The following is a 16284-nucleotide window of genomic DNA, read 5'->3' on the forward strand; positions in this document are numbered from 1 at the left end:
GAATATGCATTTTCTTTTTTTGAAACATACCTGTCTTCGATGTGAAAGTTTTTTTGGAATATTAATGTTCACCTAAAATACCTCTATTTTTACTGTTTCAAATCAAATTGATTATTTCTTATCTTATCTTTCTTATCTTGTGAAAATGTTTAACTGGTATAGAAAACCAACACGATCTCACCAGGAGTAAATCGTGATTAATCTAGGATTAAATAGATAATAGTATATTGCATAACGAGCGCTGAGATTGACATTTAACACGCGAGTGTGTTTACCACTATTCAGCTAGATATGTATAATATTTATAAAGCAATAAACTTTTTTCAAACTTTACATATTTTCAAATTAACAATTTATTTTACATTATTCACATACCTACTGTAATTCTTTTTATTTGTGATGGTCCTATTGTTTGTACAAATAGTGAAATGAAAGGGAGGAGGTGTTTTGTGATTTATAGTTTGCGATATTACTTGAACTGATCGCAGATTTTCTGGTTCGTCCCATAAAGCTTTTGATTCTACCGAAGCTCTAGAACACTTCGGCAACGGTTCGTTCACTGCTCGCCTAATTGTATTTGCAACTTCCATTTTGTTCGCTAATGATTCAGCTATATAACCTTCTGCCACTGTAGTCGACTTACAACCCCCATGTCTCTTAAGGGTTGTAATATCGTTACCTGCATCCACCAGGACCATCGCGGATGACCTAAAAACTCTGCGTTCATCTACGTTTGAAGGCCGAACCTCACTATATTTTTTTTTAAATTTCATCATTTATAGTGAAAGATTTTGATTTTTTTCCGTATTCGGCAATTTAATAAGTGCTGCAGATTCCTGATGTTTGACATCATCGATTTTTATTTGTCGCAATTCTTGCTTACATGCATCTGCAGTACCAACAATTAGCGCCACTTTTATAAAGAAAAGTAAAGAATCATTTTAAGAAACCTGAATCACAAAGTGGTATAGATTGGAAGCGATGACATTAAATTCTAGTAATTCATCATATAGTTAAGTGATGCAAAGTGTCCCTTATTCTACCCTCCATTAACGTATCATCTCGGATTATCGAAATTTTTGTCTTATATTATGGTGACTTTGAAGAACCACAAATATCACTTGGCTACCTAATATTTCTAGTTATTATTTTATACGTTTAGATTTATTACTAAAGGCAAGTTTTACAATAATCTCTCCTAATGGGAACTAACCTCATAGTTAAGTGATTCCATGTGTCCCTTAGATTTGAAGTTCCATTAATGTATCAATTTACCTACTTTTATCGTATATTGATGTGACTTTTTGTTGACAGTAGGATTTAGTATTTAAGATGGTTTGCACACGGATACTGGGTTCTTAATAGTTAGACATTCTTCGAGTACAGTGGTCGAATTATTGGAACCAAGTTTAATTAATGATTGCTTAATACATAGTTTTTACAAAGTTGTGAATTGAGTTATTGAACTTAATCATACTCAAATTATACAGTCTGGAAATCAGCAACCACAAACTGAATAATAATTAACTTAATATGATAAAAAAAGGCAAAAGGAAAAATGCATGTTACATTTGTAAGAACAGTTATCAAATTTGAGTAAACACATGAAGTAAGTTTTAAAAAGTTATGTATTTATTTGTGAAACAAATTTTAAAACAATCATAAGATATGACTCATTTTTAATCAAATATAAAGAATTCAGAATGAAGAAACCACTATAGATGAAAATTACATTATTCAAAGAGCAGAGGATGTTCATTTTTCTAAAATTGAGAGATGAAGATCAGTTGAATAAAAAATTGGTTCAGTATGAATTAGAAGAAAATGTTCCATTACAAGCTTTAGCAGAATAATTTCCAAATGGTATGAAGAAGGGTCTATTTTTCAATAAACAACTTATTATAGTTAATACTCATTATGAAAACAGTAATTTCGCTACTTAGAAATCATATGTAGTATTAAAATAGTTTATTCTATCGATCATTTCGTTTCTTGTGTTTCCCGGTGTTGCATATACTAAGCTTTTAAGTAGTTCCATATTATTTTTTTTTTATAATCTGAATGGTCAGCGATACTTAGAATTTTCCCAAAATTATTTTCCACCTATGTTATGTGATAACCATCTAAATATTCGCAGACACATGTGGTTCATGCACGATAGAGCTATAGAGCCCCTTCCCACTTCCTAAAAGATGTAAAAATTCATCTTAATACAAGGAACACAAGGAACGAAATTATTGATAGAATAAACTTCCATTGTGACGCTATAGGGCAGAATCTTGATTTTTCCATAACACGATTTTCGGCAGTATGCAGTTAGAAATTAGAAATTAGAAATGTTTGATCGTGTTTCAATACCAAATATTTTCAATATATAATTTAGTCCAGTTCCCAGAGGATTTCACCTTATAAAAGGTGGGATAGAAGATTTTATTTTTTATTTCATTTTATTGGGCTTAAAAAGTAAAATATCCAAAATAAGACTAAATGTGGGCTCGGCACAACTTTTGGTAGCCGAAAAACCTCAAAATGTTCGGACATTTTTCGGCTTTTTTCGCAATTGCTCGAAAAGGAGTGGTTTTATCAAGAAACAGTCCCTATACAAAGCTGTAGAGCATTAAATTCCCAACATGTCAAAAATGGACCATTCTTCTCAAAATGGTAAAAAAGCCAAATAACGCCTTCTTTTGTGTGTGTTATTGCGACCCATGCATTTTTTAATTCTATTTTTGACTTAGATTTTTGTCGAATAAGGTTCTCCAGAACCCCCCTCTCCAACCCCCACCCCCTAATTAATAAATGACGAGGAATGAGTAGGCATACCCTCATTGCCCACTCATCTCCACGCAGTTCGGCTTGTGTCATGACACTTTTTTTCAAGCTTTAGTGATCCTCCACAACATGTATTTCATTTCTTTTATTCGGAGGCAGCCGTCTCTGTTTTTCATGAAAGTTGGTACCAACTGGCTTTCCATAAAACATGTAGTGAAGTTTGAAGGAAAATAACTCACCTTTTAATCGAACTTTCGGAACACTTGAACATACTTACTCACCTTTTTCTAGACGTTTTAAAGCGGCTGTTATATTAGACTCCTTGATGTATTGCAAATAGCAGTTACTGTCACTTGTGTTTTGTCCTTTAAAAAACGCTGGTGCGTCTTCTCCTTACGTCTGACACTGCATTCCAAGTGATTTTTCACTCAATTTTCGTATTTCACTCTTACTTAACGATTTATCGCACACGAAACAATCGCCTGGATCAGGCGGATCACGTGAACTCATTGTCACAAAATTCCACAAGGAGACACTTAGATGTATTCGAAAGCATTACTCGAACTAAACTTGAGGACTAGTAGGACGATTCACAATACTAAAATGACCTTTCTACGTCGCAAGTAAACCCCGTTCGTTTGAGAGAAGAGAGTAAACATTGTTAAGTAATATGCAATAAGGAGGCTAATACTAATTTTACCTGTTCGGAACAATAGACAACAACTCTTAACTATGACTTTGGGTTGTTTTCAGGTCAACACCGTTACTCCATTGAAGATGAAAAAGTACATTGAACTACAGTAGATGCTAAGCTGAACAAATTAGAAGTCTCAAATTATTTGTAGAAAATCAAAAATATGCATAAATTTGCTCAAAATCTCAAAATATGCAAAAATATGCTCAAATGTCTAAAATATCCAAAACTATGTAAATTAAATTTGCGATTTGATTCATCATACACACTTAAAACTGTTAAAAATGATTTTCTAACGATGGGGATAAAAAATATGAAAAAATCCGAGCCCTAGTTATTACAAATACTTCTCTTTTCATTGGTCGATTTTTCATTATTTTAATTGTAATTAAATACTTCTCTTGTTTAATAAAAGTTTTTTCCATACACATGTTTTCTCACTCTTTTGTCTCCTTTATTCCTTTAGTTGGTGATTCATTTTGTCATGGGGGTGGGGGGCTCACAGAAAAGTTATGGATCATTCTACTTCATTTACATAACAATAACGCCTATTTCGAATTTTCTGCTAAGCACCATAGTTTTGTTTCACTGTATTGACTTTAGGCCCTGATGAAGCTTTAAAACAATGCGAAAGCTCAGCGAATAAGTTGGAGTGATTTTTCTCACATTGCATTGGACTGTAAGGGTTTCGATATGCCTACTCATTCCTCGTCAGTTATCAATTTGAGGGAGGGAGTTGGAGATGGGGGGTCTGAAAAACCTTATTCGTCAAAAATCAAAGTCAAAATTAGAATCAAAGAATGCATGGGTCGCAATAGCACACACAAAAGAAGGCGTTACTTGGCTTTTTTGCCATTTTGAGAAGTTAAGTATGGAATTTAATGCTCTACAATTTTGTATAGGGACTGTTTCTCGCTAGAACCACTCCTTTTTGAGATATCGCGAAAAAATCAAATTTTTTATACTTCACTCTTTATACTTATTAAAACGAAATAAAAAAAATAAAACCTTCTACCCCACCTTTTGTAAGGTGAACCCCATTTTTGGTCTCTGAGAACTGGACTAATTACAATTTATGAAAATTTTCTTCAGAATGTCTCTTTATGGCGAACAGTTTGTCTTGGCATGTACAACGATCTAAAAATCTACATATCTCCTAAATTTTACGACCTAAACCATAAATTTCATCGAGTTAACTTTTGTTACAAAATCGTTTGAGAAATTGAATTTGCTATTTTTAGATTGTACAAGTTGTCCCAGTAAAAGTTAGGGATTGTTAACTATTGATCAAGAGCCACCCCTGGCCTTCAGATAGTCGTTTAGAATTATTTATTCCGCCAAACATACCACATGGACATACGTAATCATCCATTGAAAATTCATAATGTTCGAATGTATAAATTAGAAAATATACTTAAATATAAGTTCTGATTTCGCAACTTTAAACTCAGAAACGAGGGGCCATATGAGAAAATTTGTCACATTCCGAATTTTTTACCCGAATTTTTTACATCAAGTCCTGGAAACCTTGTATATTTTATTAGAATACAGCTCCTCAAAAAGAGACAATAATTAACTAGATATATAATAATATTAGATATTTATCAGCTCATTTCAGTTTTGACAATACAAACGGAGAAAATTAAACATCAAATATGTTTGACAATTCTATTATTTCCTGTTGCGACGCGAAAAAGCGACTAATTGCGCATAATTTGTTAGAAATCTCTGCAGCACTATAGTCAATCGCATGTTAGTTGTCAGATACCTCTACAATCTCGTGAGTTACGAGTATATATCTAATATACGTGTGCGTTAGGAATTAACGCCAACTTTCGTAGCTATTAAATCGAATTAATTCAAACACTTTCATATAGGGTCGTGGGAAAAACTTTTGAATCATCTTTCAACAGGTTCTATCTCTTCGCAGTATTCTTTGAGCTACTTATTGTTTCAAGTGTTTTTTTATTCACAGATAATACTTTGTCACTAAAAAAACAAACCATCGCTTCTATAATTTATTCTTATTATTTTTAAAACATTATTTCCACTATAAAATTATATATTTTGTCGCATTTCGATCTCCAAGCGTAAAATATATATAGTTTGCGGTAACAAAATTCAGTTAACAGCTAAAAGTACCATAGGTATGTTTGTTGTGGCAGACTTTTATTGGTAATTAATACTTTAAAAAATTATTTTTAACATAATTAGATATATCCAAAGTGTGAGTTCCGGCAGCGCTACGATCCCAGTTCCGAGCATGCGAGATAGTTACTCTAACTCTAACATATAACAACAAGTAAACCAAATGTAATTTATCCGCATATCTGCAAGGTTTATAGGAAACTGCTAGGAGTGATTCAAGCACGATCAAGAACGATGTGGACGTCCGTCTTTGATCACGCAATTGATGAGAAGCTTAAGCGAAAAGTTTACTGTTGCTCTTGCTATGGATTTCCGTAAATCTCAGATCACTAATTGGTGAAATTGTTAACGCCAAACTGAAATTTGTAAAACCTGCTTACGTTCGATACCGGTCATAAATGCATTTCGGTTTTCGACGCGCTGCAATGAAGACGTTGATGATTTTCTTTCTCGGAAAGTCACAGCGGATCAAACTTGAGTATCTTACGACACCGCAGAACCTAAACGGTAAACAGTGAAAAAGAGACCCACTTAGTTCCCAACGAATGTTAGCAGAAGCAAATCTTGACACCTCAAAACTTTGTGTACCCTTTTATGGACAGAAAAGGCATTTTGCTGATTGATTTCGTACCACGAAGCCAAACAATCAATTCACATGTTTATTGCGAGACTATCTAGAAATTACGCTGCGCAATCGAAAGTTGTTGTTTTTTTTAATAATATAATAAGATGCGTTATACACAAAAACGACTCAATTTTTTCAAATAATGTCGCGGTCATATCTTCGTAGCAATTTGTACAAACTGTCTTTATCTGTTTTTTTGATGAAATTAATTTTAAAGGAATCTTGAGGATGTATGGAATGGATTGAGGATAGGTTGCCTTGTAAAAATCAGCCGCAATTACCTGTAATTAATTTTAATGTCATTAATATACTGATATGATTTGAAGCTATATGTTTTTTCAGTCAATCTTTCAGCATTTGAAAAAAAAATGATGTCACAAATCAAAATAAAAATGGTTGCCAGCTCTCAGTCGGCCGCAGCATTAGGGTTCCAGGTGTAAACAGGTATATTATTGTTAATTAACTGCATTCGCCGTTTTTTTTTTCAATTTTTATGCAAATTATTACAAGGCAACCTATCCTTAATTCATTCCATACATGCTCAAGATTCCTTAAAATTAATTTCATCAAAAAAACAGTTACCTGCAAGATCAAGCGGTGGGATCTTAGACTATTAGTGCAAGCATGCCTTGTAAGTATTAGGGCATATGCTTATTATTTATTTTGTTGTGATCTTCAAAACATCATTTTTAATTGCAATTTTCTTAACTAGTTTTATAACCCCTAATTTTTAGAAAAACGTGTGTAGGTAGAGTAAAGACATATGTGTTCTATGAGGGATGAAAGGAGCATGCGCTGAAAATACGTAGGATTATGAAAAGGTTTGAAAGTGCCTACATGTTTTTGAATCATAATGAAGTACTCGTATTACAGTGATTTTTGATTAGTCGCCAAGATTACATGGAATGAAGGTGTGAATGATTGCATACTAAATAGGTTCGATTCTTCAAGTAGGATCTAAGTTCATATTCTCCGTTTCTATTTTATTTTCACATTGTCTTGTTTGATAGATTTCATTAAATTTGAAACAAAAATGTAATCAGAAATCGGTGCTTTTTGTTTACAGATATGACTACATCGCAAATAGACGCTGAGAACACTCAAATGACGAATGACCTCTACAGGTTATTAAAGAAGTATTCCGGTTTAAGAAATCTCATTCGACAATTAAAGGTTGGTACAACAATTTTGTGAATCATTGCCATTTTGTATCACTCAAGAAACAGTAGAGATATTCAGTAATAAATGCATTTTCGGTTTCGGCTCATTCTTATAATCATTACAACGATGCTTAGAGCGTTATCGTATCATATTTGCAGATCAATCTCTCGTCATTTAACATGTCAACAACAATTTGTCTATATGGTTTTCAGACAAAATTGAATTTAATGACAAAGGACCTCATATCAAATAGCTCTTTTAAAAATGTAGTCAAAATCTAACACAAGTATAATAGTTTTTGAGCAGAATTTCTTTTATTCTATTAACGTTATCTTCGGTTGAAGAGATAGAAGTTCGTTGGGATCGAAACATAATTCCGACAATACCCTAACCCTAACCTAACCAAGACATTACTTGTAAACTAAAATGATATCATATCATTAATTTGATAATCCAAGCTCAAGATCACTTAACCTCAAAATATTTGCATTTAATAATAATGAGCCTTCGATAATAATCTGATATTTATACAAATTTTTTGAGCTCAAAATTGATATAACAAAATATACATAATGTGAACGTAATTTGTTTTGTTTGGATTTTAGAAACAACGTGACGTTTCAAAATCATTTGTAATTCTAAGTTTGTTTAATGTTTTTTTCCAAATGAAAGCTACTTTATTATGTACATTTATCTATTTTAGACTGAATACACTAATGCCAAGTTATATCCTATGGTGCTACGTTACTCAATGTTAAAGGATATGATCAAAGATATTATGCTTCATCCAGATTACATGGAAGTATGTCACGAAGTCGACGCATAGCCAAAGTCGTTCTCCTAGGTGAGTAACCATTACAATCATCATTTCATGATCCATAAACTCTTGCCTATGGTAGTGTTTGTCTTGACTACGTTTAGCAACAGAATATTACAAAACAATAAGTAAATGAAGGAGTCAGTACAATTATTAATATTTAAAATTAAAGAAAGAATTGAAACTATTCATATAAGGTACAAATTTGTGTGAGTTCATTTTGGACTGATGACGCTTTTCAATTCAGAAGTAGCAAAGCAATATATATATATATATATATATATATATATATATATATATATATATATATATATATATATATATATATATATATATATATTGGTTGGCGACAAAGTGATTACGATTTTGTAGTATATAATAAAACACTATTTTTAACACAGAATACTTTTTGATCAAATATCTATTTTCAATTTTGTTCAATGACCTTTTACCATATCTCTTTCAGCTTCATGATTCCGTCATTTGTGACAATTTGACCATTCAAAGAATTCTGCAAGCTTCGAAATGATTGGTGATCAGATGGAGGCAGATCAGGGCTGTGTGAGAATGTAATATCATTTGCCAGCCAAGCTCCAATAGTTTCCCACGCGTTGCTAAAGATGTATGAGGCCTTGCATTATAATTGTGGAAAACTAATCCTTTCCGATTTGAAAATTTTTCAGATTTCGATGTTAGTTTGTGCAGGTTCATTGTGTTTACTCCATAATAGTTTTCGAACTATGTTACTGTACAGAATCTATGTTTCATCACCAGTGATGATTGTTTTCAAGAAATGGTCGGTTTAATTACGTTTAAGGCATATCGCAAATGTTGATTCTTTGTATTGAATGATTTTTTTTCGCAACCTCTCGAACACTTATATGACGATCCTCTTCAATTATGACTTTGATTTGGTCATCATCAACTTCACTAGGCCATCTTTGTGGGAAAATCTCCAGAATGGAATTTTATATACCAATTCTATTAAGCAATCAGCACCATAAACCTCACATATTTCTCTGTGAGCCACAGCTGCTTTCTTTCCTTTAAGGAAATAAAAAATAAAAATATGCTCGTTTGTGCACTCCATTTAAAATTAACCCACAACTAATAGCTTTAATAAAAATCACGCACTACTAAAGTTACGTCAATGTGCCAAACAGCAAAGTACAGCTCTAACATGAGTTATTCAAAAAAAAGCAATCGGTAAAAAGCGAAAGTACTTAGTTGCCAAGAGTTAGTTTTATGTATGTGTTTTTGAATAAATAATGATTTCCTCGTATTATAGATACTGTATAGTGCCTCGGTGTGAAATTACAACGATAAAAACGCCAGACTAATTATTCATATATATTCCAAACAACAAAGAAATATGAAGAAAGTGGTTAAAAATAGCAAGGAGACAGGATGCGATTTTATTTTCCAAAAATATTAGTAATCTTTCATTATTTTGGTAGAAAAGTTATTTTTCATTTACTAATTATCATGGTTAATCATTAGACTCAAAGTCATACGATTTATTCTTAGTGGAAACAAGCCTATTATTACTCGAGTATGTTCGAATGAAATAATATTAATAAATATATGATGAATATATCGTATATCCATTTTATATTTTCACCTAATTAATCAGCTTTTAACTTCCAAACAGCAAAAGTGCAATTTTTCCATAAGATACAAAGAATATTGTGTCATACTGGTTATATAATAAGGGTTTAAAGTTTCTTACTTAAATTTCACTAATTTTTTATATTTTTTTACTATATTTTTTTACTATATATTTCGACAAGATTCAATAGGTTAAAATTGAATAAATGTTGTCTCAAAATTACGACCATCAGATGACAAATCACAAACTTTGGATGCTGCAAACGACGTCATTTGGAAGCAAGAATTAAATTTTCGTTTCTTGCGTAAAATAAATTTGATTCATTTGAAATGCCAGAAAGAAGGGATTTCAAAGGTTCAGGTGGAGTAAGGAGTGGTGACAAAACAACTTTTCCTGATGCGCAACACATGCCGAGTGTTTCATTGCGAAATTTTAACGCCTGACAATAATTGCAAATTTTGTCCATCGCAGCAATAGTAACTTTGGAATCAGCCGAGTAATTGATGTCTAGTTCATAATTAAATGCAAGTCGAACAAATGATCCACGTGTTACTGCGCGGTTGGTTCGATGGTTTTCTTGGTTTTGTTCTCTATATGAATCTGTGTGTTGTTGACGTGCCACCCTGGTTCTCAATGCATTTTCTTGTCGACGATTATCACGCTGTTTTCGTGCACGAATTTCAGCTGTGCGAATTCTTTGAGCTGCATTTCTTTCTGCTCTCTGTTCGACTGATTCATGAGCTCTTTCAACACGTGCACATCGAGTCTTTTTGCTACGGGCATTAAGGTTGGATTTTACTAAAAATAGTAATGTACGCAACGAAGACAAAATGAAGAATGATTTGAAAGAAATGACGTTAAGTGGTATAAGCAAAATAAGACATTTATAGTGTGTGCAATACATTTTACAACATCCCTGACTGCTCAGTTATTCTTATCTCTGTGGTAATCCTATCTTTTAATTGCTGAATATTGGCAGGTTTTGTTTTATCATCGATGTTTTTTAAGTGACTTCACAGGAAATAGTCTAAAGGATTCATGCCGGATGATCGCGGAGGCAATTCGATAAAACCACTCCTTCCAATCCATCTTCTGGTAAACACATTATTTAGATATTGTCTCACCACACGCGCATAGTGAGGTGGGGCACCAATCTTGTAGATAAATATTGTCGTTTGGGATATTGTTATTATCTGAAAAAAGTTTTTTTTAAATGTAATTGAAAATACTATTTTCCAATAAATCTAAATATCCCCAACCATTTAAGTGGCCCGCAGTGAAAAAGGGACTAATTATTTTGTCGCCTATTATTCCAGCCCATACAATCAGTTTTTCGGGATATTGGGTGAGGGATTCACGCATCCAACGAGGATTGTTACGTGACCAGTATCTACAATTCTGCCGATTTACGTTTCCTTTATTCCATTAATACAAACAGTCTCCTCATCGCAAAAGATAGCATCACTTATAAAATTTGGATCGTTTTGATTGTAACATTTTTCCATCATTAGATCTGCTTCACGTCTATCAAAATCGTCATCTGACAACTCTTGAACCAACATTACTTTGTATGTATGGAATTTAGATATTTGTCTAGTACTTAAGTATGGATTGTCTTCTAATAGGACACAAGATTTGTTTTCAGTTGGTGCATTTTTCTGCGCCCTAATTTTAATAAATCTTTTACTGCACTAGCTTCTTTAAACTTTTCTACTAATTTACTTAGGTTAGGATATAAGTTATTAAAGATATTACACGTTTCTTGTTGACATTACACCTATCATCATATCCTAATAACATTAAAATATTTGAAATAACAAAGTTCATTATTTTTCGAGAGAAGGAAAAGATCTGACAACAATGTAAATACCACCACAATACCGACCGGATCACAAGACCTTTGTGCACAAAAATTTATAAAAATCGTACAAGAGATATTTGAGAGGTTCCATACATAAATATTACTCTGTATATTTCTTAATATCCATATTAACAATTTTTATGTAATTTAAGTCCTGAAAATTATTTGTTTGATACCAGTATGCGTATGGTAATTTCACTGAGCAATCGATAATTGTGTGCATTGAAATAAATTATTTTTCAAGTAATTCTCTATGGGACGTGGAGAAGTTTCAAGAGAACTTCGGAGTTCTCAAAATATTTGTAAGTCGCGTTCAGTGAAATGAAAAAATATTTTCAATCCGGAAACAACGAAATTGGCAATTTTACTGGAAAGATTTTTTATGTAAACATTAAAAGAGTATATTGTAAGTTCAAGGAATGGCATGAATTACATGAAGATGAGTGTACTGCTAATCACAAGGGGTCTTCAGGAAAAATGAACGTTGATGCGATGGTCGACATGTTTTAGCAGTCTGAAACAAAATTAGGAGCTACTAAATATGCCAACTATATTGGCGATGGTGATTTGAAGACCTATACAGAAATTATAAAAGTAGATTCTTACAAAAATACTACCGTAAATAAGAAGGAATGTATAGGTCTTAATAACAAGTGGACGGGAACTTAATTACTTACATTGAAAACTAGACAAAAAGATCTTGGTAAGCTGACAGGGAAAGTAATAAAAAATTAACTGTATACTATCGATACGTCCACATTGTGATATTGAAGATATGAAATCTGCTATAATTGCAACTTTTTGTCACTACGGCTAGAGCGATGAAAATCCGAATCATTGTACTCGTATGTGTCCAAAAGGCAAAAATTCGTGGTGCTCTTACCAACACGCTGAAGCAAGAGGAGAGCTCGCTACTCCTTTACCTCCTGATGCTTTAGAAGCTATCAAGTCCATTTATAAAGATCTCAATAATGAAAATTTACTTTCGAGATGTTTCTGTGGATTTAATCAAAACGATCATGGGAGCTTCAACCAACTAGTGTGGAAAATATTCCCAAAAATTATATAACGAATACACTTAATTGTGGGCCTAATTTTTATCGATATGCCGAAAAAACGGATACTGCACGTGTGAAAGTGGTGAATAAGCGCGTTAACGATGACACTCGAGATGGCAGAATGCTAAGTAGACAACAACTAATCGATATTTTGGAAACTTCCACAACAGCTGAAGAGCTACTAAGGCCCAGAAATAGATGACTTAGTGTAAGGAAATAAATATTTCGTATTATTGTACATAAATCAAAGGTAAAACTTTAAATGCATTTTTTTCAAAGCTGTGTTTTTTTAACTGGTGACCACTTTAACTCAAACACCAATGGGTAGATTTCAATGAAATTTATATAGCTTTCTAGAAAACATAAGAAATTAGTGCATAATCGAAGGTTTTTTTTATATAGATATTAGTTTTTTCCCGAAATAAATTTCCTAACGCTGCCATTCTGTGAATTCAAAAAAGCTCCAATCAGGCACTAGATTATTTATTAATTAAACTAGTTTTTTTTGTATGAAAATTTTAGATGAATCTCCAAAGATTTGTGATAGTCACCGTAAAGAACTTCTGCTAGAACTGGATCAACACAAACATGGTATATATAATGCTATATTTTTACATTTGGAAAATAAAATAATTTAGTCGTGAGAAAAAATTATTTGAAAATATTATTTTCTCATGTTTCTAAATACACCTAACCCCTTAAGCACACGTACCCCAAACCCACACATCTCTAGGCAAGACCACATTCAGCTAACTAATCGTAGGGTGATATGAATTTCTTTCTGACCCAGCTGATGACGGGCTACAGTTCGTTTAACACCTAAATCTACAAAGTGGTCCTAAACCACACTCCAATAAACAAAAACTTTTAGATTACAACGGCGATTCCGAAGAAACGTTTTTCGAGATCGATCGTTGGAGGAATCATATAGACAACAACGAATCAACTATGGACAAGAGTCAAAACCCTATGAGCCTCGTGAAGTACATGATGCAGAGAGCCCTGAAGGGAAAGAAAGGGAAGGTTTTTAAGTAAATGCAAATCATCTACTACCAACCATCATTTGGAAGGCGGTATCTTTTTTCTTAATAATTGGGAAAAAACTATCTATCGAATGTTCGATCAGTCACTGTTTCACTTGCATAAAATTGGTTTTCCTATCCTATGAAGGCCCAGCATTGTGTAGTATTGAATATTTGGCCTTTAATGTTGTAATATTGTAAATTTGCTGTTGATCATTTTTATTGATTAGGAAGAACCTCTCGTCTCTTTGATCTTTATTTGTATATCATTGTTTGAATGGAACCTATATTTATTATTTCCAACAATTTTAGAATTAACTAAGCCTGTATGTCTGACAATTTTTCTGCAGCTTGTATTCGAAGTCTCAACTACTCATTCTAATACCATTTTAATATCTGTTTCCTTGTAAGCATCTGTTTCCTGTAAGCATCACTGCCTGTAGCACCGATTCAAAACTTGTCTTTCCGTCTCTTTCAGGTCACTTTTGTGCATATACCGTTAACGACAGAAGTATGTTTTCATGGCATACGCCTAAGTTTGAAATTATATAAATCCTTTCTTGAAGAAAATATTGTTCCATCTTTTAAAATGTTAGAATAACAAAGAAAATTAAAATTATCTAGCTATTCTAAATAATATTACAACTAAAATAACAACTCAGATACCATTGTCACCTTTAGTACATCTGACATCTTTAGTCCAGGCGCTGTAACCAAAATTTTATTAAAAACTAACTTATAACCAATAGACATGATTTTTGTCGTATTAGTATTATAAAAAATAGTCCATTTTGGATACGTTACCCGGAAGTGTTGTTTTTCAGTGACGCGCATGCTCAAGTTAATTGCACTGTAACTGTGTGGATTCGTGATTTGAGTAGATAAAGTTGATTTGCCTGTTATACACAATTATGTATTCGTTAATTCGCTTCCCGATTCTGAAAACAGCTTCGACAGTTCGAATTATTTATGACTTAACAGTGTTCTAAAATTAGTAAGAGAAAGGATGAAATCATATAGACCGTGTGAAGTTTAAAGAAATTGGAATTTCCGATAATATAATGTAGAATGAATGACTGAAGATGTGTTAATTTATTAAATGAAATAAGTACATCATCTTCATACAATTATTCAAATATCAAAATTATCATCATCAAGTGTAAAAGAAGTCGAATGGAAACTTTCTTATTGCACGTTTTTAGACGCAAGAGCAGGGTCTTGGGACCAGAATGACAAGTGGCCTTTTTCAGACACCGATAAAAAAAATGAGCAAACTAAAAAACTTGTTTAGAAAAATGTGATTGAATTTGACCAAAGACAATGTAGAACTGAAGGTTTTATTCCATTTGTTCAATTTTGACCTCTTAAATCTTGTTGAAATAATACAATAAAAAAATATAAAAGATTAGTGAAATTTAAGTAAAAAACTTTAAGCCCTTATATAACCAGTATTACATAATGCTCTCCGTACCTTATGGAAAAATGTGAAAAATTGCACTTTTGCTGTTTGGAAGTTAAAAGCTGATTAATTAGGTGAAAATATAAATGAATATACGATATATTTATTATATATTTATTAATGTTATTTGATTCGAACTTACTCGAGTTAAAATAGGCTTGTTTTCACTAAACATGACCATGATTAACCATGATAATTAGTAAATAAAAAAACAACTTTTCTACAGAAATAATGAAAGATTAATAACATTTTTGGAAAACAAAATCGACAAAATGAGGCGTTTAATCACGTGACATTAAACACCAATCAGAAAAGTGTGACGTCATTTTCGTATAAAGTAACCAGGTTATTTCAAGTTTTCAGCAATTATTGTTAAATTAATAAAGTTCGTTCTTAGTTTAATCTTGAAAGACAGGTATAATTTGCCATGGAATCAAGATTTAACAAAGCAAACTGCAGTAATTTGCCCAAAATTAACGCAGTTATGCTTGACAAATTTTTTGCATCGAACACCTACTATCGAAAGTCCGCAGTGTTAAAACTTATATGTAAGTATTATGTGAAGAACAAACAAAGTCTTATTTAATTAGCAATTACCAATCAGAGAGTCGCATTTACTCACTGTGGAATGAAAATTCTTAACTGATTTTGAGGTTAGCGAATACAAAGTTTCAATAACATTAACTTAATTAAGTCATAACATTTTATATGTTATGTGTGGTATATTATGATACATTTTGTACATTTATAAATAGATACCTCAAATTTTGTTTGATACTTACATCAAAATAATCGTCACAGAAATAATTTGTGGAATTAGTTGATAAAGTAAGAGCATCTTACCTCCTTGCCATTTTTAACCACTTTCTTCGTATTTCTTTATTGTTTGGAACGTATATGAATAATTCGTCTGGCGTTTTTATCGTTGTACTTTTACATTGAGGCACTATACAGTATCTATAATACGAGAAATTCATTATTTATTAGAAAACACAATTGACTGTCATAAACAAACACAGCTGTTTCGCGAGGTGTGACGTCATTCAAGACGCTATGAC

General features: G+C 32.3%; 1 protein-coding gene across 2 annotated transcripts in view; it reads left to right on the top strand.

Moving 5' to 3' along the window:
* Positions 1-16284, top strand: part of LOC130897867 (uncharacterized) — a 248697-nt gene that overhangs the window by 229276 nt on the left and 3137 nt on the right. For both annotated transcript variants that reach the window (XM_057806806.1, XM_057806807.1), the window contains exons 5-6: positions 7306-7412; positions 8104-8244. In XM_057806806.1, coding sequence (XP_057662789.1) covers positions 7306-7412; positions 8104-8226 — 230 coding nt within the window. In that variant the 3' untranslated portion in view covers positions 8227-8244. The remainder of the gene's footprint in view (positions 1-7305; positions 7413-8103; positions 8245-16284) is intronic.

Source organism: Diorhabda carinulata, chromosome 9, assembly GCF_026250575.1.
Source record: "Diorhabda carinulata isolate Delta chromosome 9, icDioCari1.1, whole genome shotgun sequence".
Lineage (NCBI taxonomy): Eukaryota > Metazoa > Arthropoda > Insecta > Coleoptera > Chrysomelidae > Diorhabda > Diorhabda carinulata.